This window comes from Pieris brassicae, chromosome 2 (assembly GCF_905147105.1).
Source record: "Pieris brassicae chromosome 2, ilPieBrab1.1, whole genome shotgun sequence".
NCBI classification, from domain to species: Eukaryota; Metazoa; Arthropoda; class Insecta; order Lepidoptera; family Pieridae; genus Pieris; species Pieris brassicae.
In genome coordinates, this window is record NC_059666.1 from 2,495,811 (window position 1) to 2,522,042 (window position 26,232).

Consider the following 26,232-nt stretch of genomic DNA (forward strand, 5'->3'; position numbering starts at 1 on the left):
ATTTGTTTTTCTTAATAGACAAGTCGTTTTTTTTTTCTAAGGCATGCCGGATTCATTACGATATGTTACTTCGTCGTAGGTGCGTGTGTTAAATGCGCAGACAGACAGTCCGTTAGTACACAGCCATGTTTCGGACCTACCACTCCAGGCATGAGAGACGCACGTTGAAGCTACTGGGTCAACGCTACTCTTTAGAAAAATAAAATCGCATTCAAATACCTGTCAACTTATTTATAATCAACTTTTTATAATACCTAGGGTATTACATGTCCACTCCAGAAATGCGTAGATAACCTATATCCCGAAGCAATGAACCAATTTTGAAAGTTTGAGTTGTTTCCAACTTGGAAAATACCGGTTTGAAATCTCGATAGGACTGTTACCAAGAAATTTGCAGGCAAACTTATGAAATTTAGCACAGTTGTGTGGAAACCCGAAAAGATCAGCATTCATAGCCAAATAACATTGCTTGTGGCGGCGTCCATGCGTCGAGTTGTCTCTCTCCCTAAAATATGACGAGGGGGCCGATGGCTGGCCATGCGTCATACTCGTGAATGGGTGCTACTTGTAGTGACTGATCGAACTTGAATTCGTGTATCCGGTGATGTTAGTTATTTTTAACTATGTATTTGCGTGTTGTTCCCACGAGAATGTAAGTGCGTGCTCCTATTTCACCATGCCTCCTGCTGATGTCATGTGGAACATGGTGTTATGATTGCAGCTCCTTACCAACGTTGTGTAATACAAAAAAAACTTTTCGATTAAAAAGAGTGGCGGAGAGTTTATTGCCAGTTCTTCTCTTCCGTTCTACGCCCTTGATTTGACAACTGGCAGTAAATGTAGAATTAGAAGCATTTTATATACATTTCTGTTTTTGACGTTCATAAGTGTACATTGATACACCTGTATGAATAAATGATTTTTGACGTTGACTTTGAACAAATGAAAACCTCGAAGTTGTTAATACATAGACATATTTATGGGGAATGTTCATCATCATGTGTGGACTTACCAATTACCTCTTCAAAAGTGATTGATTTGAGAAATTATATTTAATTGAAAAAGGTTATAGCAAACAAGGTTCCATTACAACTATTTATTGTTTATAATTACAAGAATGCTATATTAAATATGTTTATAACAGTAAAATTTTGGATAAATCATTTACATAAATTATTATTATAAAATCACCGAAATCTCTTCGAAAATTTAGAAGAGAGATAATTCCAATTGCATATATATAAACTTAAATATATAAAGCTAATTATTCAGTACACATCTCAAAGTATATATGTGACCAATACACTATATTAATATCAAAAACATTTTGTCCCTTTTTTGACCGCACCTAGTGAAAGAGACGGCAATCAAATATATTTTTCTATGAAAATCTGCATTATTATTGAACACCTTAATGAATTGAATGCAATAGAAGAACTTGGTTAAAATCAGAAAATACATTTCCGTTTAACAGGTTAATGTCTTGCAACTTTTACCAGCTGAAAAAAAAGCTGGTGTTATAAGTCATTTCCTGCTAAGCGGTTGAAGACACGGCTAACTTCTTCAAGTGCTCCATGAATACTTGCAACGACACGTCGTCCGTTAGTACAGGAGCTCCACCATCCTGTAATAAATTTAAAATAATCCATTTCATAATATTCGCCTATATATTAAACATTTCAATAGCACCACTGGCCCTAATAAGTTAAGTAAAATATTTTTTATTGATGTATTTACAACAAATAAGACACAACTTTAAAAACAAAATCACACGTGTAAGCAATTAAAAAACAAACACATAACAGACTAAGCAAAAATCAAACGGATTAGTACATAACAGTTTGCACAATATTAAGCCATTAAAAATCGTCATTTTTTAAATTACTTTACATTGCAAAGCAATAATAATATTAGTAATGTAAATTAATTAAAATATACATGCACAAACAGAACATTAACAGTTTTAGTAACCCAAGCCAATTAAATAAAATGGTCACACTACCGCTGATGGAATCGGCATCGCCTGCGTTCGTCGAAACAATGATGAAAAAGAAAAAAAAAACATGTCAATTGTCAATTCAAACCATGCTTCAATAAACAATCGTGCTAAGAACGCAGCCACAAATTTAAATGCAATTGTTGCAATAAAAAGAATTCTATTTTGTTTTATAATTAAAAAAAAACTATTTCTAATATATTATTAAAATTCAACTCACCCCTCCGTATGCGTACATGTTGTTGTGCGTCTGCGATGGGTTCACTTTTGACAGTAAGAATCGTGCCTGTAATAAAAAATACATAAAGAACTATAGAGTAAAGGAAAACGCCCTAACGAAGTCGGCACGGCCACGGAAATAGATGAATAAATTCATTTGTTTTTTTTAATAATACAATAAAGAGACGGAGAACTAACGGTACACAATTTGGGGTACAAATTGTGTACCGTTAGTTCTCCGTTATTCCCTCAATAAAATTACCAATTATTAAGTAGATCACCACTCATAGTAATAGCAACACTGAAATTTATTAGTAGAACAACCAAAGCAACGAGAGCCGTTTATCGTCTATAGCTTATGTTTATAAAACATTTGCGATGTCCTCAATTCTCAATGCATTGTGGCGCGTTCTTTTTTGTACAATCGCTGTTTCATGTACGTTATCTCGAATAAACGCACACGGTCAACGCATAGACCGCATAAAAGGTTTTATCTATACACCCGACGGCTTAAGAAACTGTTTTCTTAAATAGCTTTGAATATGTGTTTATGTACTTGTTACAGATTTTTTGTGTGTTTTGTTCTTAAGTGGGCTACAAAAGGAAGACTTGGACGTGAGCCTGCTAGTAAAGCTACAGCGATACAATATTAACGACATTAATAATGAGTAAGTTTTAAATTATCAGCGTGTTGAATTTTGTTCTTTTTTCAGTTTATGCTTCGATTTTAACATGTCTTCGAATTTTAGAGAATTACGAAGAGCTTGCGCTCCGGAGAACTTTAGCACACCTCCGAGTATGACTAATGACGTAAAAGACACAACACTTGAGGGTAAGAACATCGAACATATAATATTATAATGTTTCCGTATAACTGATGGAAGTTTGCTATTTACAGTAAGAGGTTTCATAAAGGACGGGAACACAACATATTCGGAGGTCGAAAAAAATATAGATGCCATTAAAACTGACAATAGACGTACTATAGAATATACCAAGGGTCAACCTAATATACAAAGCGTCATGAATTTCTGGACAAATATGGGAAAACGTTCAGATGCGAAAGGAAGAAGTGGTTCTTCAATTGAAGTACATAAGACACGACGCGCACAGGAGCTCAAAAGTGATTTGACTAAAACCTTCTCAAACAATTTAAATGTAACAGAATTTATGAACAACGTAATATCAGATAAAAATCAACATCACGCAATAGAAATTTATAAACCAATAATTCCAGACAAATATAATTTGAATGCGGAAAGAATTGTTGTCGATCATAAAACTGAACCTATTTATTTTAATGTTCAGCCGCATTTTGAACGTAACTTAGCTTTTAAAGCATACGAAAACGTAAAATACGAAAATAACAATGTCAATAAACCAACTGAACAGAAAATAGATGATATTTTAAAAACAATAAATCAATTCAAATCTATGTTTTCCAATATAAATCCAAACAAAAATGACGACATGTATAAAAGATATGATACAAACAAAACTGTTACAAGAGTATCAAAAGTAGAGGAAATGAATGCACCCGTGAGCCAAAATAAACTAGAACCGTCACAACTCAATTTTACTGATGAGTTGGTTAAGAAAATTGCTCAAAGTGTCAAAGATATGGTTTTACAAGACCTGCGAAAAGAAATGCAAATAACAACCACAACAACTACACATAAAGGTAATGTATTGTTTAAATTTGGTTTCATGTTAAATTAACATAATTATAACTGCCTCTTGTAATTTGATTGTATTTTATGCTTCAGTGGAAACAATTTCAATATTACAAATGGATAATTTAAATCATAATGAAAACATTATGACCAAAGTTATGACAATGCTTCAATCTTTGAAACAAAAGCAAACGCTTAATGTTCAAGAAATCAAAACTAAGCAACCGACGCATAATTATCAAGTAAACAACATTAATAAGTACGATCAACCTTTGAAACAAGCAGATAAAAACCAATATCCCACCAATAACCTAACTCCACTAATTCATAAATTTAACACTGATCCTCAAAATTCAAAGCAAACACTATCAAGACCTATTACATTCCAAACAAATTCTTTGGAAATACCTCCTCTTGGAATACAAATAATGCATGGTCTAAATCCTATCAACCAAAACATAATTGTCACAACATTTGCACCGTTCAAAAGTCACTATGAAAGCGACAATGGACCGAGTTACAGCGATAGTGCATTAATGAAAGTCTATCCTAAGGAAGTCCTACAAAGTCCGCTAAGCGCTAAATTCTCTAAAAGATCTGATGATTGCCCTTTGAACCATCCCTGTGACCACAAAAATGAAGATGTGATTAGATTCAGACTTAGCAATGAGGGCAAAACTAAGTACGACACAGATTATTACGAGAAAATCAATTTGGGAAGAGTTAAAACGAATAATGAAGGCTATTCACCGCGCGCTCCAAGATTCCACGAGAAACTGGAACGCATTGACCAATTCGATTTAAGAGAGATGAATGAAGACTGCTGTAGGTATCCAATAACACAGCAAATGGTGGAGTGTTGTAATGAAAAAATTAGATCAAGACAGCAGACATCATTAATCAAAAAGAGGGGTTCATACGACGATACACATTTTAGGAACTTTTTGAAAACACAACAAAAGGTCACTGACATGCTCGAACAAATACTTGCCTCCAAAGCAAGAGACATGCCAGTTAGCGTGGAAACGACTTAATTGTCTTTAGTTCTTATACGACGAAAGTGCCTGGTGTTGTAAAGTGGAAAGTAAATTGAAAATTCCTTCAAAATGAAATAAATACGTTTTCTATAAGCTAATTGTAATTAAATTCAAAATAAAGAGAAACATTTATCATTATTAATATTTTTTGATGCCTGAATAAGCTTTATATACGTAAAATAAACTAGCGGTTACTATGTAGTTCCCTTAAATGACATTTGAAGCAAGCGCACCACTAGATGGATGGATGCAACTACAAAACTTCTATGGCCGGTCGCGATTCGACGATAAAAAATACTCCAACTTATTAAAACGCTTCGGTCCTCATAGCTAGGGCTGCTCATAAATACCTGTGATCCGCCATGTTCAGTGTCAATATATCTTGGTACTGGGAAACGGCTTTGAAGGATCTCTTGCGCATCGTCGACCGGCGCTCGGAGTAATTGGGCGAAGCTTTCATACTCCGGCATGTCTTGGTAACGTAGTGCTCGCCATTGGGCTATCGTCTGTAAATAGACATTTTTAGAATGCATGAAATAATATCGAAATTTTATTCATTTTCACACACTTTACAGTAAATTTATTTAATTATATAAAAAAAACTAATAAGATTTGGATATTATATTTATTCGTTAGCTAATAAATGATTTTATTGTTTTTAGTATTACATAACATTATTAAAATATAATTTATTATTCACACATATATAACATCGTGACGTTTCTGATCAAAGTTCTGTGAGTGAATACATCTCAGAAATTTTAATAAAATATTTCCGTGTTCTGTCAATTATTATGTCAATATATTTTGACATACACAAGCCATCGTTCGTACTAAGACTTGAATGAATCTTAATAAACAAACTATCAAATCGTACGTTTAAAGCGATACGGGATATATGTAACACAAACACAGAGAACATTAGTTCAAGTTTTGAAGACAATTTATTTTTCATAGACAAAAACCTCACCTCTCCATGGTAAATCAATATCTGGAAGAACGTGTCCATAAGTAGTATACGGTCTGGTTGAATTGACGACGTATCTAGTAACACTGGCTCTGGTGGACCACCGAAGCTGTATGAGTATAGAATCGGCTGGATCATAATCAACGATTGAGTTAGGTCCTCTCGCATTAACATGTGCCTGTAAATATATCATTGTCTATGGTTCACGCGAGTACAAAGTTTAATTTCGTCTTTTTTATAACTTAATATGGTAGTCGATGACTATATGTAGTTGAAGCACTGGTTGGAGATTTTTTTTTAATATGAATGATTACTTATGTAAAGTCTGGAAACATGGATTTAAATCAGATGACGAAACAAAAACCAGGCAAGTATTTTGCAGTGTTACTCAATAGTAACTTCAGAACATAAATATTAATAAAAATTTATTAGATTCACATTAAAATGTCATTTCCATACAAAATTATTATAGTAGATCAGTCAATTGTGTCCAGTATTATTTATATAATTGACCAGTTCACTTATTGTATTTCAAAATATATAATATTCCAATTTGATTCGATCGAATTCGAAAGAATTCGTCTTTTTTTTATTTTTTTATTATATCTCTTTTTGAGTCTCCGTTTTGAAACTTTAAAAAGGCTATGCGTTTTGTAATTATTGCAAATTATTTCATTTAATACAAATAAGTCCTCCTACGCCTATTTTATTTTTCATAAAATCACCTGTAAAATGTGGTTTCATCTGGCGAGTTGTTGAACATCTGCAAGAACTGTGACCTTCGCAGATGATACATGAACTGCGGATACAGACTGAAGTTCTCCGATAACCGGAAGCTGTTAGGATCGTCTTTGGCGTATTCGCCGAACTTCTGGCACTGAGGATTTCATATTTTATACGTAAAACCATCTAGTAATGTCTGCGTGCATTGAGTAGAATATATGTACTATTATAAAATACAAAAATAAATCAATGGCGCTACAACCTTTTTAGGTCTGGGCCTCAGATTTCTGTATCTGTTTCATCACTTGTTAATCTAATAGGCAAGTAGGTGATCAGCCTTCAATGCCTGACGCACACTGTCGACTTTTTGGGTCTAAGGCAAGCCGGTTTCCTCACGATGTTCTCCTTCACCGTTCGAGCTAATGTTTAACGCGCACATAGAAAGAAAATCCATTGGTGCACATCCGGGGATCGAACCTACGACCTCAGGTATGAGAGTCGCACGCTGAAGCCACTAGGCCAACACAGCTCTATATGAACTATTAACTAAGTAAAAAAAAGTGCGTCGACCAAAATGGGGCGTTAATATATAGGTTAGAACTATTATATTTTCCTAAGAAAAAGCCAATATAGCAGTAACTATATGGAAAGTGCATCTCTATTTGTAACACGGAAGTAAAAACATACATTGTTGAAAAATCAATGTTTGAGTTGCGAATGATAATAGAAATTATATTGCAAAGGTCATTATATTTTATAGACCATACACCTCTTTACTCACCAATCGTATGAGCATTCGATCAAGCCAACGAAGCACATCAGGTCCATCTTCATGTTCAGCTCGATATACAACAAGTCGGGCCATTACCACTGCAGCTGCTTCCTGGTCAAAACCAGCTGCTATGTGGGGAAGGTTGACGGCTGGGTCTGCCCAACTAGATATATACAATGAGATTAAATTGTTGTAATCATAAATTAATTACTGGAGAATTACATACTATATTTACTAGTGCAAACTTAAAATTTATTAGTACAAAAAATGTTCTTGCTACTAATCCAAAATATTTATTTGTTTTTATTTAGGAGTCTTGAATTATTATAATATGTACATTAATAAATAAAAGCGCTTTAATGGTTGATACAAAGATTAAAGTGTGTGTGTGTGCGTGTACTAGTGTACATATATAAGTGAAACTTCTTTATGACCTTATTTTTCGAATAATGATCTACTATATGCAATTTTACAGAAATTGGTTAAAAAAAGTTAAATTAGATAAAGTTTAACAGAATACATCATAGACATCATAACAAATAATACAATTAGGCAAAATGAAAGCTTTATTACTACTAAGATTATTACAGAATTTCATTAATTGTAACAGAATTATTACTATCATTGTTATCGTTATTATATATTTTTGTTATTAATGGCTTCGAATTTCTTCGAATCAACCGTGGTAGGGACGAGAAAAAGATGGCGCGTAACGGGAAAATGTGACGCGTAACCAAAAAATGTGACGCGTAACCAAAAAATGTGACGCGTAACCGAAAAATGTGACGGTAACTTTTTTACAACGCCGATAAAGAAGTTTCACTTCAAAAAACATATTTCTGTTATAGATACAAAGAGGGGGCGGGATACGAATAGCCAATAAGTTTCATATATATTAATGTTAAATTAATGTTAAACACTAACAAAAAATTTGATATTTAAAAAATTTCATGCAAATAAGTTTTATATATGTGACGGTTTGTATTAATCATGTGCATACTTGCGCGCAATAGTCGTAACTCGTATGCGTCTTTGTCCGCTGGAGTGTTGATAGTTGGTGATTAGCTGGACACAACCACGCCCACCTGCTGGAACTGCTGCTGCCTGCTGGCTTACTACCTATAATATTATAAAAGCATTAGTTAAGTACTGGCTTATAGTACATTTTCAATAAAACACATAATTAAATTTAAGAACTACATAAAAATAGTATAATTTCTGCAATAGCAACCGAACCTTTTAAATTAGATCACATCAAGTTTAAATTGATAACAAGTTTGAAAATATTTAGTATTTTCTATGTACCAAAAATTGAAATATACAATCAGTTTAAGTCATTTTTGCATTGGTAAAATCAAAGGATCAAGCAATCTTGACGGTTTGTGTTACTGTTTCTTAATTTAAAAAAAAAAGATAGTACCTCAAAGAATATAGCCATGGTAGTGCTTGGTGTGAAAGTACACATCTTCCACTGACAAGTGTTACCCATTCCCACCTCTTGATCCGACACACATGGCCCCTTTACATTCAGGGACACACAAGAGCCAATTGCACCACTTACTGAAATATATGTTAAGATTTGTAAAGATCTCATTGTCTTCGTTATAGATGTTAGAACAAAAATAAAGGTAACTTTAACATCCCATTATTTCAAACTACAACTGTAAAATTCATACAGATAAGTAATTTTATCTGGTATACATATAACAATACAGCTAAATTAATATTTTACTTACTTTTTAATTCTCTACTACACTTCACCTCCAAGGTACCATTAAATGCCATTTTGTAATCGCCTTTCTGATCCTTGGCAAATACTCGCTGGAAGGTCTGCTTGAACAAGGAGGAGTTAAATGAATCTCCCATCACCATGTGGCCACTACAAGAAAATAACCATACATATATCTATAACTTAACTTAACAATTATCATCAAATTTAATTATTACAAAATTGTGATATCTTATTATCAGATCTATCTTTATTATACAATTATACATTTTTTAAAGTTTCAATTACATATACAATAAAGTCATGTGAAAGAATAAAATTAATACCCAGTAGAGTTGCAGCATTGTTTCATTTCCATTAAACCAGTCTGATCCAAAGCACAGGAATAAATATCAATAGCATGACCATTAGTTGCAGATCTGAATGCCAGAGCCTCATAATGTTTAATGGCTTTCTTCATATACTTGGCATTATCCTTATGGATGTCATGGTGGGAACGAATGGGCTGCTTAAGCTCATCATTAACGACTTGGCCTGGCCCTTGGGAGCAAGGTCCTCCAAGGAACATCATGATTCTAGCTCCAGTGTTAGGGTACGTCACTTCTAATAAACCCACAGCTAATGAAAGCGCCACACCACTACTTCTCAAGGGACGTTTTCCAACACCTAATGGCCAAGGATCACGACCAAGTTCACTAAGCAGGTCTGTTAAAGCCATATCACACTGCTTAACTGGTTGCAAGAAACGGTGGGCTGGAGGTTGTGATTGTGGTGCTCCTTGCCTTTGTTGAGGGTTTGGTACATTCACTCTACCAATAGACAGTTGTTCTTGAATCTGCTTCGCTGACAAATCTTTTGTACCCTTAAATACATAACACTTGTAGATGCCCTCAGTACCTGAAATGAATCATCCCAATATACTGTTTGAAAATTTATGGTCTACTGATAATTTAGAAAAATTCGACTTCAATGGATATTATAATAAGAGAATAACAAAGTTTTAAAAAGCAAATTGTTTGAGCATTAGTAAGATTTGCTTACCTAACTCATGAATTTGCACCATACGGCCAAAAGTAATTAAACCAACTAAAGCGTTTTGTGGCATTAAACTAAGTGATGTTTGAAGAGAATCTTTAAGAGCTCCGAGTTCTTCCTCATCTAAACAAGTATCAACCACAAGAAGGAAAATTGGAGGCATACTTTGAGCTCTTGTTATGGTATACTCTATAGTTGAAAAGTTTGGTATTAGCTCAGCTGGCTGATGTTGTTCAGATATAGCAGCATATTGTGGTGGAAACTGAAATATCAAAATGGTTACACATTGTAATGGTTTAAAAATATATATTTTTTATATTTACACACACAAAAAATTATGCAAGTGATGTTTATAAAATGCGAATGTTAGATACTAACTAGGATAGAGTAGTAACACTATACAGAAGGATTATACTTACAGGATTTCTTTGGAAACAAAAGTTGCAAACCCATAATTTTGCTCTATAATCTACTTGGCACATGGGATTCAAGACTGCCCTGCATGTATTACGAGTGCACAAAACTGGTTCATATTGAATAGGAGGAAGATCTGGCCGCTCTTTTAACGGCTGATATAAGCTGACTAAGGGCACCACCAGTCTGGTTGCCTCAATCCTGCTTGAAGGCCATACATTCCATGTGAATCGTATTCCGTCCCGATCTTCATTCTGCTGAATGAACTCTTCATACGTGGCCATAGTTTATTTTCTTTATAAATAAGAAAAACACATTGAGATTATGAAAAACGACTAGTTAAATATGGCAAATTTCAAACTTTAAATCTAAATGATACAAACCAGTTTCTCATATGTGAAACTAAAAGAAGTTAAGTAACTAAACAATCTACACCACTCTAACACTTCATTTAAAACACTAATATTTATTAATCTTTAATTAAGATACATTAAAATCTAGTTAGCAATCGAGCTGATTTGGCGATTGTCAAATCAAAGACAACAAAACTAGAGAAACTGTCAAATCGCCACGTCATTTTAGGAAACGTATTAATAACAAGTGATTACTTAATCAATATTTTACAATTGTAATTATAAATTTATAATATCAATCCATGAAAATAACAATAATTTAAAGTATTTAAACAATCGTATTTAAATTAACAAAACAATACGTCACAGTATAACTTGTGAGCCAATGCTAGAAGCTAAATCTACTTTTATTAAGCCAGTTATTATTTCAAAAGAACTTTATTTCATCTTTCTATTAAGCGCTACAAACTATGCTACAATATTACCAGAAGTCATTATTTTGTTAGGAGTTTTAATAATTAAATAGAAGCTGTAGTACATATTGTAGAATCTGTGGCGAAAATAGCATAAACAATATGTGTGAATAGAGTCTGTTGATTTGTCTATATTTATGTCAAGATTTTACGTTCCTATATACGTTTTAAGATTATATTTTTAATTATACAATATGTATTTTGTGTAAAATTTTATAATATTTATTTGAATTTAGCTAATAATATTTAAAATTAATTAAGACACGTTTTCAAATCGGTTTTTTTAACGGAAAATTAAAAAATTAGGAACGTTTATGGGTCATTAGCGTACAAACCTAGTAATGAAACGTACTTGAATGAAATTTTTTTTATTTTTAGGACATAGTAAAATATATTTCGCTTGTGATACATACATGGATATTGAAATAATTGTGATAAAGAGAGAATATACAAAAGTGTTTGATGAAAAATATGTAATTGTGAATTAATTGATATGTCATTGCTTTGTTTTAAGAGCAGGAAGTTTACATCAAAAAGTGCGACTGCGCACTGGCCAAATTAGTAGGTAGTGTGAAAGAAAATGGCGATCAGCGAAAGGCGTCCGGAGTTAACGTGATGAAAAACATTGTTAAAAGCTCAATTACATAGTGTTATAGTTATTAATTGTGTCAGATGTAGATTAATTAAGTGTTAATGAATAGTGATTGTGTATAAAAATGGCTGCGAATATGTACAGAGTCGGCGGTAAGTAACAATAATTGGTTATTTTTGTTGTAGCTTCGCCGGTTCACCGCCAGCCGACTAGCGGTGCTTTGCTTTGATTGTCGTACCTTAATTAATTGCTCATATTAATTAGTTCAGAAACTTAGAATCTTATGATCTTACTATTATTTTTAACCAATTTCTTTTGATTTGACAGTTCTTTTTGCGGCAAAACGATGTTTATAAAAATATTTATTTTACCAAATTTCTTCAAATGGGACATTGGCATTTGCATCTAGGTATCATTGTATCGGCTTGCGCATCTGAGTGCGGAGAGCATGGTATTTTGAAGACTGGTTTAAGTGTTGATACGTTCGTTTTTAAAGAAAATGTTTGATTTGGATAGGTCTGACACGAGATTTTAGGTTATAGCCAATGTTGTCAAAACAATTTTGTAGCAAGTTATATTTTTGGGTTATATCTTAGCGAGTCAATGATAATGATACACTACTTAGGCATTGTATAAATAGGAAACAAATATATGTCTTTCCAAAAATTATTGTTATTAATGTCGTAGTAAACAGTGTGGGCATCGTAGTGGTATGCTTCGGCGTTGTCTCGCAAAGTGGACCGGTGGCTTATGTACCGCGCTTCGCCATCGCCGCGCCGAATGTTAATTAGCTCTTCCCTTTAGACAACTTCCTATCACTATAATGTATCGCGCCATTGAATAACAAGTCACAGAACTTGCATTAATACATTTTTAAAAATTGTATTCCAGCAAGCCAAGTTCTATTTACACTCTTTTATTCTTTAGAACCGTTTTGTCATTATCTTGGTACTCCACTCTCAATTTGAACATAAACTTCCTTTATGTTTAATGAAAATCTAAACAATAATATACTTCATAAATAATAAATCTCCTAGTAATTATTCTTTACCATTTATTATATGTATTGTGACCTCAGTTTACTGCATACATTTTACACTTGTATCACAAAGAATGAATGACCTACATTTCAGTTACCTTGAGATTTTTATATAAAGATATTGCATAGCAGTAACACAAACATTGCCATCCTCAAGTTATATTAAAGCCATTTCATTCATTCATGTGAGAAATGGAAATATCTATAATTCTTAACTAGACCAAAACCGTATATTGTCTCTTTATAAAATGCATAATCAATAACATATTTCTAAAGGTCCTATACTTATAAAAATATATAATCCATTGCATCCCAGGTCACTGAGCTTTCTGTAACCTGTTATAAGTTTAATCAGTAAACCTTGCATCTAAATGTTCCTTTCTAGTAATTTGGTTTTTAATTTTTTATAACTCTTAAAAAAATGTAAATTATAACTACAAGCTGTTATGGAAGTAGTTTCTCTTTGTAAGTTAAACATTGAAGTATTATATTATTTAAAAATGCTATATAGTACAAGAAAATATATTTTATTTTATTAAATTACAGCAACATTTCATCAACTTTCATTAAGTTAGTTTGTATTAAGTAAATGTGTAACATGTAGTTGATATATATCTCTTTTGTTCCAATTTAACAAATATTTTTTTTCATGTCTTTAAAAAATCTACATTTACATCTGTAAACAGAGAATTAAAAAATATTCTTTTATTCAAGTTTTTTCCTATTCAGATTCCTAGGTTTCTTATGAAGAGATATTTTTTTAAGACATCCATTAGTAAAAACCAATTCACAATATGCAAGCCACCAAATGTAATACAATAGGTATTTGTTGCCAAAGCTTATATAACTTTTGATTTTAAGTGCCAGTTTCATGGTACAAACAAATAACATTTATTACAATTACATCAATCAAATCAGATGAGATAAATGATCAGTTGCTGCATCCCGATCTAGCTCAATTATTATCTGTTTATTCAGTTGATAGATGCGCCTTACAACTTCCAAATAGCCAGTTAAAATTGTATTTGCTATTGTGGTTAAATTGTGCTATATTAAACAGTTATGTTTGTTGGTATGGTAGCATTTTATTTTAACTGTATTTTTAAATCAGAATATCAATAAAGTAGGTCTGTAACTACAAATAACTGTTAAATTTATTAAGGGAAATAAAGTTGTTCTTATTCCCGTTTAGGTGACCCATCATCTACATGTACAAATCTATGTCTTGTTGAAATAAATATTTAACTCAGTAAAACATATTTTGGTTATTTTATCAAAGTAAATGAATACAAATTATTGAAATCAGTCCGCCCAAAAACTGTAAACACACGTACATTTATCGATTTTCAAAAACCTTAATTATTCGTTTCGCAAGCTCCGCGCTTGGGTAGCGATGTGACGTCAAGAAGCAAAAACTTTGTCGCCATCCCCTGTTTAAAATAAAAATTACTTCAGGTATTTATTTTTATGATGAAATGATTCGGATTTTTTTTTTCAATTTTATTACGCTTATTGAATGCGAAGATCCGATATCACCTTAATCATTTTACGACATAAACGTAGAGTCGAAATCGAAGTATCAATGAATTGTTTTGAATTATTTATTACTTGGAAAAAATGATCCATTTAAAGCTGAATTCGCAATCACCTTACCAAAGAGCAGTGGTGAAAGTTGCATACCTAAGTACTGTGAACAATAAACTGGTCCTGTCAAGCTGAACTCGACCCGCGCCAACTCAAGACCGCACTACAAATTATTATTTTACTAACAATTTTCTGAGAATACCAAAAGTTGCGCTTGCGTCATTCTTAAAATATTAGATTTTAAGGAGTCGAAAAGATATTCTCAACAATAGTTACGCTTATGTGATAAGATTGGATTAAAAAATCTATAGGTTGGGTTAGGGACAATAATAAAATTTCGACGCAAAAAGAGACATGGTACGGAACCCTCATGTGGGCCATGAAATAGATACATTTCTGCTTCTGCCATCGAGAATGAACATTTGCCTTAATAACTCGTATTAGTGGCACCAAATTACGACACAATGTATGTCTACTTATAATAAGTATTAGGTACTCCTATAGGTACTGTACAAACACTTAACTCTAATATCAAACATCATGGAACAGCGCCAGGTCAGTCTTAAGACTTTCAACAAAACGCTGAGTTACCTCTCGAATACTTTTGTGATTATGATCCCACTTAAGATTTGTAAAGTCATCGTCGCATTTTAAATAGCTATACGCCTATTCAAGTAAGTTTATTACACTATTCCCATTCATAAAAATTTTATCATAGCATCGCAATAAATGAAAAGCAGTCATATTTTTATTATTATTTACCGTTTCATCATTGAATAGGTTTAAATTAATTTACAAGTACTAAACAAGATTTACTCGTTATAATTTTCGTGAAATCGACTCTTAATACAAATGAAAAAAGTGATTAGTTATGAAATAAAAATTAACTTTAGAGAGTAAACATAGTCAAACTTTTCAATGCTATCGTGGATATTGCTCTGATCCCAATGACGTGTCCGGCTAAATATATTCGTATACTATAAAACACTTACTTATTGACACGTTCCCAAAATACACTAAAGTCTTGGCAAAACTGGACGGGCGTTAACACTGCTATCAGCCGCATTATACTCATCTTACATAGCTAGGTAAAATATATTATCTGCCAACAATATAACGCGATGCGTGGTGTTTAGCTTCCATGTTATGGAGGGAGTTTGTAGCTATCAAATAAATAATTAAATTACGAGTATTTTATATATTGATAAATGACGTTGTAGGTCCTTTTAGCAACAGTAGTTGTTTTGTTATTTAATATCAACCAAGATTCACAGATTGTTGAAGTTCCATACTACCAACTGGTCCATGGGCCAAATTAGTGCCTGCTTTTTTATAATTTTGCTTTTTATAGACAAGCCTTCTGTGCCACACAACATCAATGTTTGGGTCTAAGACATGCGAGGTATAGTACAATGTTTCCGTTCACAGTATTAGCAAGCGAATACGGCACATGAAAAGAATCATCCCTCTGTGCAATCCAGGGTCCCAACACACAATCTTTAACCTTAAAAGCTGTGCTTAAACACAAGGCTATCCACTAGAAATCTCGTTTATTAAAATTGCTATAGTTTGTCAAGGATATAATAGTGTTTCATTTTAACAAAAGATTAGAGATAACATTATCGGTCACATTGTTGTAAAAATAGTCTATCCAAATATCTCTTAGCACCATAATAAATCATGATATACCAAACATCATGAAAGCCCTGTTAAAGTTAGAACTATATTTTATATATTATGTCATTCTTATTCACAAAAACTCGTCAATAACCCAGATGTTATGGATTCTACTATATTATTTGAAACTGTTTCGTCAGTGGTTTGTTCTGGAAAAACTGTTATAGACTTATACTATTATATTGAAGTATTGAAGTGATTTGAAAGAAAACAAAATGTAGTGTTACATAATTATTAGTCATAGTCTACTGTGCACAGACATCTCATACAGATGTCATCGTAGGCGCAACTGTATTTGTGAAGAATTTAATTTTAAGTAAATGTAGTTTATCGATGTTTGTAAGATTAAGCCGGTTGTGTGACCAGGCTCAAAGTCCGTTAGGTAATTTAAATAATATACCACTAAGAAGCATCTGAAATTCAGATAGATTAAGAAACCCTGAGAGGTCTTGTTATGACCATAACATTAACTCAGACGTCGAATTTTGGACGATTAATCTCATGCACAGCTTTAACCTCTCATGATAATATTAATTGATGACGTACAGTTTCGTGGTTGTGATAAGAAGACAAAGCTGTTATCGCATGTTAAACAGGAAACTAGAGCTATTAATTAGTTAAATATATTTCGCAGACGTAAATAAATTTAGTATTATAGGTATTATATAAGTATAATCCAAGAAAAGAATTAAACATTATTAATACTGTCCGTTATAGACACACAGATATGTTGGAAATGTTAATAGCGGCTTTATTCAGTGCCCTCGCACTAGACACTCCGGCTGACCTTGTGACCAACACTCTGATTTTCTGTGAGTCCAAGATGGCAAGAAACATACATACCAACAAAATAAAGTATACAATTTGAACACAAAATAGAATAATAAAAATTACATTGACATATTTTCTTTATGAATTTAAGAAAAGAAAACCGTAAACCATTATTTTTTTTCAAATATTTAGCTACGAAAAGGTATATGACGAGTATACCGTATACTTACATCCATTTTCCATCTTAAAAACTTTATATATTTTATCTTGGGATCAGAGACAGAAATCCGGTGGTTAATAGATATAGGTTCCTATACTGAAAGTTTTGCATATAATCAACCTTGGGTTAGCGCCGTACAAAACCTCAGCATTGAATTCGGGTTCGCATACGCTATTGGGAGTTACAGAGCCGAGCAGGAATATATGATCGTCAAACCAAGACTTCAAATACAAGATCCAATTTATTGTGTATTGAAAAATGTACCTTAATGCTAAGTAACAATGATGCAATTAGTAAGAATAATTCACAAAAATAATCAAATAATTTTGCACATAGTTATTATGCTATAGACCTTTGAAATATATATAGACGTTTTGCAATATGGATCTAACATTTTTTTAAATAAATTTTGTTAGCGAAAATATGTTGAAGTTAGGTATCGTTATTAACCCCTTGAAATATCATTGAATTATTTTAAGTCTTTACATTTTGCGCCAACGCCATCAAATTATTAATAATTTTGGCTCAAAACATTGTAAAAGTATATGTCCCCGTGTGGTTCCAAATAAAGACGTGAAAGAAGTACATTCAGTCATAAATCCTATTATTCAACGAAACGCATATTTTGCTCACCCTGAAAATCTACTATTAGCGATGTTAACAGAAGCATGAAAGCATATAACAGAACTTGCAGCTAGAAGAATTCTGTAAGCGCGTAGTTCATCTACAACTGGAAACCAATCACGCACTTTTGAAGTGCCTAAACATAATTTTGATGCCAAATGTTACATTGATCTAATAAACTAGCAAGAAACCAACGTTGATATACCTATTCTAAAGCAAACTAATCACGAACTTATTCAGATAATAGAGAAAAAAGGTGACAAAAGGATGTTGTTTAGTAGGCTGTCTTGCCATACACAAGCGGTTGAAGTGGTATGCGGGATTTTTTTGTATAAAAATAAATAAGGTTATGATAACCTTTATGTGTATTTGTTTAAGTTTTTTGTTTGAAACGTTTATATATGTCTTTCAATAAATATTTATAATGTTTCAATACTATTTTAAGTAATTTCTAATAAAGTACTATGCCATTGAGTAATACATGTTCTTTACAAAAACATATAATTTTTAAGCGCATCTGTTGAAGATCTATGTTTCATTATCTGTTTTTTAGCTAAACTTCTTTTTATTGTTCACTACATATACATAATATTATGTACTATTATAAAATGATTCATCTTCAATTTTTTTCTTCAACTTTGTTTTTTTTCCAAATATCGGTAATACAAGTAATTCTCAATTAATTCAATTGATTCTTTAAATAGACAAGGAATATTTATTTTTGTTACGTTATAGTAACTGTCCTACCATTATGTAATATTATCAATGTTAATATATAAACGTATACATACTCGATTGTCAATGCCCAGGTACCTGTGTTTCATAGGCTCTGCTCAAAATGTGCTCCGCGTGTGTTCTATTGTTAATTGTAACGGTAAATAGCGCTGCTACGTGTCCACGTAATTCTCATAAATTTCCAATTCTAAACTAAACAATTTAGACAGTGTATTAAAAATTAAAGAACCAGTTTCATTTGGTACAACTACTAAGTATAGCCCTAATTTAGTCCTTAGTTTCACTCGACGATTAAACTTAAAGAAAACGACCTATACAACATGGACTAAAATTAGGATCGTAGTTGTTACTATGGTTACGATGTTTCATATAAAATAATGGGAACTGTGATGACAACGTTAACCCACGTTGACAATATGGCCGATAAAAAAACCGACGTTTTTGAACAGTATTTAAAGTTAAATCTTGCCGCCATTTGCCCTCCTTTTAATTTAATTATATGTTATTTTTTTTATGTTTGTAATACAACGAAGTGTTAATAAATAAACAAAAATGTATTTTAAAAAATACATTAAATCTTATCCCAGTTATTCGAAGTGTCTTTTGTGTTAAAACTCCCTAAAATTAAAGCAACCAAATTTCACTTATGGTACCATTTAGACAAACTTTAATTACTTTAGAAAGTAGGTGACATTTTTTCTTTATCTGTGAGACTTGTGACAGTTGCGATAATTTTTCAGTATACTTCATTTGCCTTTTAAATTATATCTGTGAAAATTCTGTACAATGCATAGTAGGTAAATATATTGTAGTTGTGGTCTATTCAACTTATTAATAAATCGCAAACGCTACAAGTTCATCCAGCGTCTGTGATTCGATGACTTTGTTTGTTGGGCTTTTTTATTTAAGTTATATTTAATAACCTTAACTATAAATATAATCAGAAGCTATATATATATTTTTCTGCCGTAGTGTTCTACAGTGTAAACAGATGTCAATATTAATTAACATTAGATAATTTAATAGACGGCTCTGAGTCTGTTCGATAGACTATGCCATCTCTATCTTGAAATAATGCAAGAATAACTCGATGGTTTATGGCGTAGTACTTCAAATAGTTGTTTCTGTAATAATATTTGTTAATGTATAGATACATATTTTTATGTATTATTTATATAGTAAGCGTGTCACGTTTTGTAAAAACGGAGTCGGAAAGCTCTCAATAACGTCATAGCAGGTTGTCGAGTCATCAAGTTCGAGTCGTTGGCTCGTTGCATTTCGCTTTCGTTGCGGCGCTCGTAACTCGTAACCGCAAACCGGTTAGCTTAGCGCAGCCTTAAATAGAGAAAAATAGTTTATATACCTATGATTAACTACATTTATCTTATACTAAATAATCCCTGAGGCTTCGACTTCGATTTAAATATATTCATTTTTCATTAAACGACATTAGCGATGTCATGGTAGAAATCATAGTCTTGCATAATGTTAACTACTATACCTACTATGCATCGATCTTAAAACAACCCTTAACTTTTCATCATAGCATGCATCATATGAAAATAGAGATAGGAAATCCATAGAATATTCTAACCCGGGTGGTATTTAGGGCTAATTATTATGTGCTAATTGTACCGATATTATTATCAAGCTGTTATTGAGCTTACAAGGTGTGTTAATGATGTACTAATATCAACTCTCTTTAACAGACTGCGTCTATTTCGAGACGTCGTCGACGTCTCCGTACCAAATCCGGCGGATAGAAGAACTAAATAAAACAGCCTCCGGCAACGTGGAGGCTAAGGTCATGTGCTTCTACAGGCGGCGGGACCTGCCGAACCCCCTTATACAGTTAGCTGATAAGCATCAAAGTAAGTATATATTTGATTACGTTGTATTATCAAACCCTAAACTGGGAGGCAGACTTTGTCAGCTCCAACTCAAGAACGAAGACTATTTACACGAATACAGAAATAAAAAAAGGGCAAGAAGAGTGAAAGAGTAACTTTCACTGGAAATTATTGTCTTAGTTTTTTTTTATCATTAATTACTGGTTTGATTTATTTCATTTACCAGTAAAGACACATACTGGAGCTAGCTCTCAATTATCGAAGTTTTAGTGCCCGACGATTTGCGAATATACAAATTATAAGCGATCTGATGTGTTATCGATCCGCTAACACCCCGCCTAGTACAATGTCTAATATTGTACAATCCACAAATTAAACGAATATATTGAACGTCCTTTGTTATAAGGGACACGACTATTGATTTTCTCATGTGTGATATAAATACGATATGATTTTGGTGAGAGCGTCTCTGCAAATGCGTACTGAGGTGTGGTATGATAATTTTCTATTAATAGACGATTAGCCTATATTAAGAATGGCGACTAGGAACTTGCGCGTGTCTGGAAGCCTCTATTATGCTGAATCATTGACGCATTCGATGTGTTTTGATTAATGTAACTAAAATTGTTTGTTTGAACTCGTAATTTGCTCTACTTTACTGATCAGTAAACTGAAAGGCTCAAATGTATAGAATTTTCCTATCTAAACCTAAGCTTTTAGTGTTTCTGGGTTTGTTTATAAATTTGAAAGAAAAACAGCAGAAAGTCTGATTTCTCGAGCAGTTTTCAGACGTAGGTAAATAAATAAATTCAAGTCGCGTAAAAAAAACCAATTACATATGTATTTCGATTTCGGTTTATATGTAATTTATTTAAGTACGTACAAACGTTACATCGTCTGCAGTCCTTATCAATTTTTTAATTGAAATTTGACAATAAGTTAAATAATGAAATGAATTTACAGAACAGCTTTAATTGTAATTAAAACCGAAACATTCATATCATCGACTTTCATTAGACGACAGAATACCTCTTACCTGAATAGTGAATACTGAATAGCGTTTATGAACAAAGATTATATGCCATGAGCTACAAAACATGTATACGGAAATTTCTTTACCTCCATCTTTAAGAATGTTTTGTACATTTTGAATTGCATAATTTATATTTACTGGTTATTTTAAGCCATTTTAGTTTTAAGGTTTAACGTTTTAGAACCTTAATATATATTACTACATATTAACAATAGGTTATGTTCGTGTTTATCCCACACAAACAAATTCGTAAAATTTGTAAGAGAAGTAGTTATTCCAATCCTACACATATTGCGACATCTCATATACGCATAGATCAATGATATAGCAAAGGATTATGCTTGTGCATGGCAACCAAAATTTGAGAAAATAGCCCGACTGGTTGGGACAAAGATCGTGTGTTAATTCGGACCGGGTAGACAGCGGGACGCGGGGGTCGGGGTTAGTAAACATAATCATGGCCGCCCGTTCTACAATTTAGTAGCTAAATGGGAATGAAGAGTTCCCCCTTCACCCACCGACCCCGCCTGCCCGCGATACCCACGCTTTTTATACACTTATTGAAATTACCCAGATTTGTTTGAATCCCAAAACACTCGGGGTCACATAGAATTTCAAATGTAACGACACTAAGCACATGCGTCGATATCGCTGGTTCGTGACCGCTATGTAGAAGTCTTTCCCGCAGTTGGTTGGAATTGAAATTGGCTGTTTTATATTCTATTAATTAAGTAGCATTGTATACGAGGTACGAACTCATGAGTCGTTATTACCAAGACGCTGTTATGTTGTATTGAGAAATGCAATGATGTTGTATGAATGTAATCTAACTTCTTAACTAGATGCCACCCGTTCCCACCCCTTATCGACCGACGTTCGCATCTCGCAGGTACACTTATGCCGGTTTTAATTGTCACCACGCGCTGATGACCTCGGCCTATTCGATTGTTCTGGCGTCATTAAAATAAGTTAAAATTGTTGTATATCAATAATAAAATGTAAATACAGCTCCATATTGTAATATTATTTTTAATTGCATTGGTAATATTTTTCTTATTTCTCTGTATTATTTAGCGGATAACTATCTATCATACTATATAATAATGGATTAAGAACCTATTTAAATATATTCAATGTCTTTTAAATTGTAATAATTTTTACAAATATTTATTTAAATTCTGTTCTTAATTGCTGAATTTTTGCATTTTTTAACCGAACTATTCTCATATAGATAAAAAAAACATTTTAATGATTGTTAAATGAATTCGTAAGTATTTATTGAATAAGAATTTGTATAGTAATAGCTAGTCAGGTCTAAGTATAGGGCGAGCTTATTTCAGAAAAAACCGTGAGCTTTTGGGAAAACTTTGGTGAATATTAAATTTGATTATAATAATAACAATAGAACAAATTAGTCCAGGCTGAGCACGGCTAGATATATTTTTTAATCGTTTAGAATTAAATATAACCAATGTTAATCATGGATAATGTAGTAATCTACTGGTGAAACAATCTTTAAATAGGTCCAGTAGTTTTTAGGTTTATTCGTTACGAATATATAAATCTTTTCTCTTTATAATTTTAGTATAGACCTTGCATCTGTCAGGTAGGAATCAGTCTACCCTACCTACAGTTAAGTCGTTGGCATCACTTAGTTTTATGAACAATTTCTTTCTTTAATTGACATTATTTTATGAAGGCATAATAAGCACTTCGTAGTCCTTGTACAAGGACTCCTCATCGAGCTAGCTATTCACACAATATTTCTACCGCTCGTGTTGGCTCGCGTCCCGCAAGATTATAAACTTTAATTGGATACTTAGACTGAATATTATCCGATTCGCATTCAAACATGCAACTATGTAATTGGATTCTTAATACTATTAAGAGTGTGTGAAGTACTAGGATATGTCGTTTTAGTATCTTTAACCTAGGCTTTGCTCATAAATAAAACTCTAATATCAAAAAGGGTTAAACTTAGTTCCATGATCCTTTGAATGGTCCCTGGTCTGGTCTTGGCCTCAGATGAGAGATTTTAACTGAGCGTTTTCTAAGGCAGTTTTTGCCGCGCACCACCACTATGTGGAACCAGCTGCCCATTGAAGTATTTTCGAGCCAATTCGACCTAGGGTACTTCAAGAAGAGAGCGTACCAATTATTTAAAGGCCGGCAACGCACTTGCGAGCCTTCTGGCAATGTGCCTGTGCCATGGGCGGCGGTATCACTTAACATCAGGTGAGCTTCCTGTCTGTTTGCCTTCTATTATATAAATGATTTCGCTTTTTGTCGGTGATCGGCCTTCTGCCTCAGACAAAAGTTGAGTCTTAATTTTAGGTGTGGCATGTAAATTTGGGGGTCGGTGTAGAGGACATAGAAAGCGTTCAACAATTTGTTTACCTCGGAAGCGTCGTGTCTGAAACTGGAGGTACAGAAGAGGACATCACTTCGCGCATTGCCAAGGCCAGAGCAACCTTTGCACAACTTCGGCCTATATGGCAGTCACGGATGTTGACGCGTCGAATCAAGGTTAAAATATTCGGATCCAACGTCAAATCTGTGCTGCTGCTATGGGTGTGAAACGTGGAAGGTCACCAAACACATCTCGCACCGACTCCAAGTCTTCGTTAACCGCTGTCTTCGCCGTATTCTGAACATCTACTGGCCTGAAAAGATCTCTAACGAGCAACTTTGGGAGCGCTGTCGAGAAACCCCGATCAGCCAGCAGATCAAGCGACGCAAATGGAATTGGATAGGCCATACACTACGAAGGGATCTCAATCATATTCCCAAGCAGGCGCTTGAATGGAATCCGCAACGAAAGCGGAAGCGTGGCCGTCCCAAACAAACCTGGCGCCGAACAGTTGCGGACGAGGTAAAGAGAGCCGGAAAGACTTGGAGCGAGGTGAAACTGGATTTATAGTTCGCGTCAAGTATCGTTTCTGAATTTCACCCTAACAGACAGCATTGTCCAGGAGTGCAACCTTTCAGTTACTCCTGCAATCTCCCTTTGATCAGGTTAGAGTTCTGACATGATTGGGACTTTTATTATTATTATTCCACCTTATATACAGTGACACCGTAGAAAATGGCAAACATAAATGGCCTTTGACATTTTCCAGGTCATCCACGATACTTTTATGACGTCATCAGATTTGTTCATAGCAAACATTTTTTAAATATTAATACAACACCTTGGTGCGCATTTCCAGTATGTTATTTGTTACCACTAAACACTTTCATAGTTTTGGTGACTAGTTTAAAGTACAAATCTTTTTAAGGTACGACTGTGCCACAGTTTCTTAACTCTGTATGCAGTTATTGTAAGTGTGCCTAACAAAAGATTAATAATTATTTTTCTATTACGTAAACAGTTCTTAACGTTTTGGTGCTAAGGGCTGTTTGGCAGACAAAACGAACTATGAACGTCTGCTGTTAAAGATTTGCACCCTAGTGTGGTATTTCGCACTTTCCTCGCTAGACAACTTTGACACGTTTTCCCACAAGTTATGTTCATAATTACATATGCTGTGTATATTGATTATTATTCGTTTAAATATATGTTTTTGAGAGATACATATATTTTGATATGCGGAATAAAATTGGAAGGTGGAGGTTTACTTTTTTTATGCTAACAAATTATGAGAGATGATTGTTTTGCTCAGCCAGTGAAAAGTTTTACTGAATTCTAACTAACAATTAAGGAAATCATAAAATTACTTGGTTAACTACGAAGGTGGTGCGCTAATGAGCTATAATATGTTAAAATAAAGCTATATCTGTTTGAATTATAAAATAAGTTATTTATTTGAGCATGTGCTCTACGCGTTTGTTAAGATCACACCAGTGAGTTCTGACATGGCGTACTTCCAAATGTGACATAGAGATAACATTTATTACTAACAAAACATTCACACAGAAACGTATAAAATAACAATAATCAAAAAATAAAAATAATTAAAAAAAATAATAATAGAAAGATAACTATTTTTTTAAAGAAAAAAGGTTTAATTGTGTAATGCGTGTGTGCTGTGGTCGTAATTGGCCCTGGCTCAGCATTATGCTGAGGAGCAGAGTTGTTCCACAGCGCTGGTCATTCTCAACCACAGCAGCTAGTTTGCGCCTCAGTCGCAAAATTAATATTTAAGATTCCATTGTTTTCGTGAATTATGCATAAATGGTTTCAGAACAAGCGCGGACTGTTGTTAGTTTAGTTCGAGCCTGCGGAAAAGGCTAGGTCTAAGCGGAAAGGCTTGACGTCGTAGTGTACACAGTAGAACACCGTAGCGGCGTCCTGGGTGACGTCACTGACGCTGGCGGACACGTGGGGCCGCGACAGCCGCGGGCGCAACGAAAGTGAGACCGCGGTGTAGCGGGGGCGGGGTTAGATGCCGGTTCAACGACCTTCGCATCCAACCGATCCGCACTTGTATAAGACGTTCATATTGTTTTAATATCGATGTGCTCACCTTCTTTGGTCCCCGTTTCGATTCAACTGTTCAACTGTAATTTTCCAATTCTTTTAATTTCATTACGAACATGCACCTCCATGTTAACACTCTTGAGGAGCTGTTGATGGTTGGATTACTCACAGTTGACGAAATTTCATATAATTTCAAACGGTGGTGACATCCCCTGGGCAGGACAGGCTGGAGACTATTCTCATGCCTTACCTGATATATATAATAAAAGTCTCACGATCTTACTGACGCTCAGTTA

General features: G+C 33.6%; 3 protein-coding genes across 5 annotated transcripts in view; 2 read left to right on the forward strand and 1 right to left on the reverse strand.

Annotated features, from left to right (window-relative positions):
* Nucleotides 1–1,460: 1,460 nt before the first annotated feature.
* LOC123718679 (protein transport protein Sec23A) lies at nt 1,461–11,098 on the reverse strand. 2 transcript variants are annotated; one of them, XM_045675383.1, is made up of 14 exons: nt 10,949–11,098; nt 10,571–10,859; nt 10,158–10,413; nt 9,443–10,013; nt 9,124–9,266; nt 8,808–8,947; nt 8,388–8,506; nt 7,397–7,550; nt 6,618–6,769; nt 5,896–6,070; nt 5,276–5,431; nt 2,217–2,282; nt 2,003–2,023; nt 1,461–1,624 (listed from the first exon to the last, which is right to left on the reverse strand). In XM_045675383.1, exons 2-14 carry the CDS (start codon nt 10,847–10,849, stop codon nt 1,535–1,537), a joined length of 2,322 nt encoding a protein of 773 aa, XP_045531339.1. In that variant the 5' UTR covers nt 10,850–10,859; nt 10,949–11,098; the 3' UTR covers nt 1,461–1,534. The 2 variants fall into 2 exon arrangements, with proteins under 2 accessions (XP_045531339.1, XP_045531347.1); XM_045675391.1 differs by lacking the exon at nt 2,003–2,023.
* LOC123718689 lies at nt 2,579–5,276 on the forward strand. 2 transcript variants are annotated; one of them, XM_045675405.1, is made up of 5 exons: nt 2,579–2,702; nt 2,781–2,883; nt 2,965–3,047; nt 3,114–3,896; nt 3,982–5,276. In XM_045675405.1, the coding sequence occupies exons 1-5, from the start codon at nt 2,594–2,596 to the stop codon at nt 4,920–4,922; spliced, it is 2,019 nt and encodes a 672-aa protein (XP_045531361.1). In that variant the 5' UTR covers nt 2,579–2,593; the 3' UTR covers nt 4,923–5,276. The 2 variants fall into 2 exon arrangements, with proteins under 2 accessions (XP_045531361.1, XP_045531371.1); XM_045675415.1 differs by having other exon boundaries at nt 2,579–2,651.
* A 662-nt stretch (nt 11,099–11,760) lies between the features above and the next one.
* LOC123720334 (metastasis-associated protein MTA3) overlaps nt 11,761–26,232 on the forward strand; it is a 43,707-nt gene continuing 29,235 nt past the window's right edge. The window contains exons 1-2 of the mRNA XM_045676894.1: nt 11,761–12,135; nt 20,343–20,504. Coding sequence (XP_045532850.1) covers nt 12,108–12,135; nt 20,343–20,504 — 190 coding nt within the window. The 5' untranslated portion in view covers nt 11,761–12,107. The remainder of the gene's footprint in view (nt 12,136–20,342; nt 20,505–26,232) is intronic.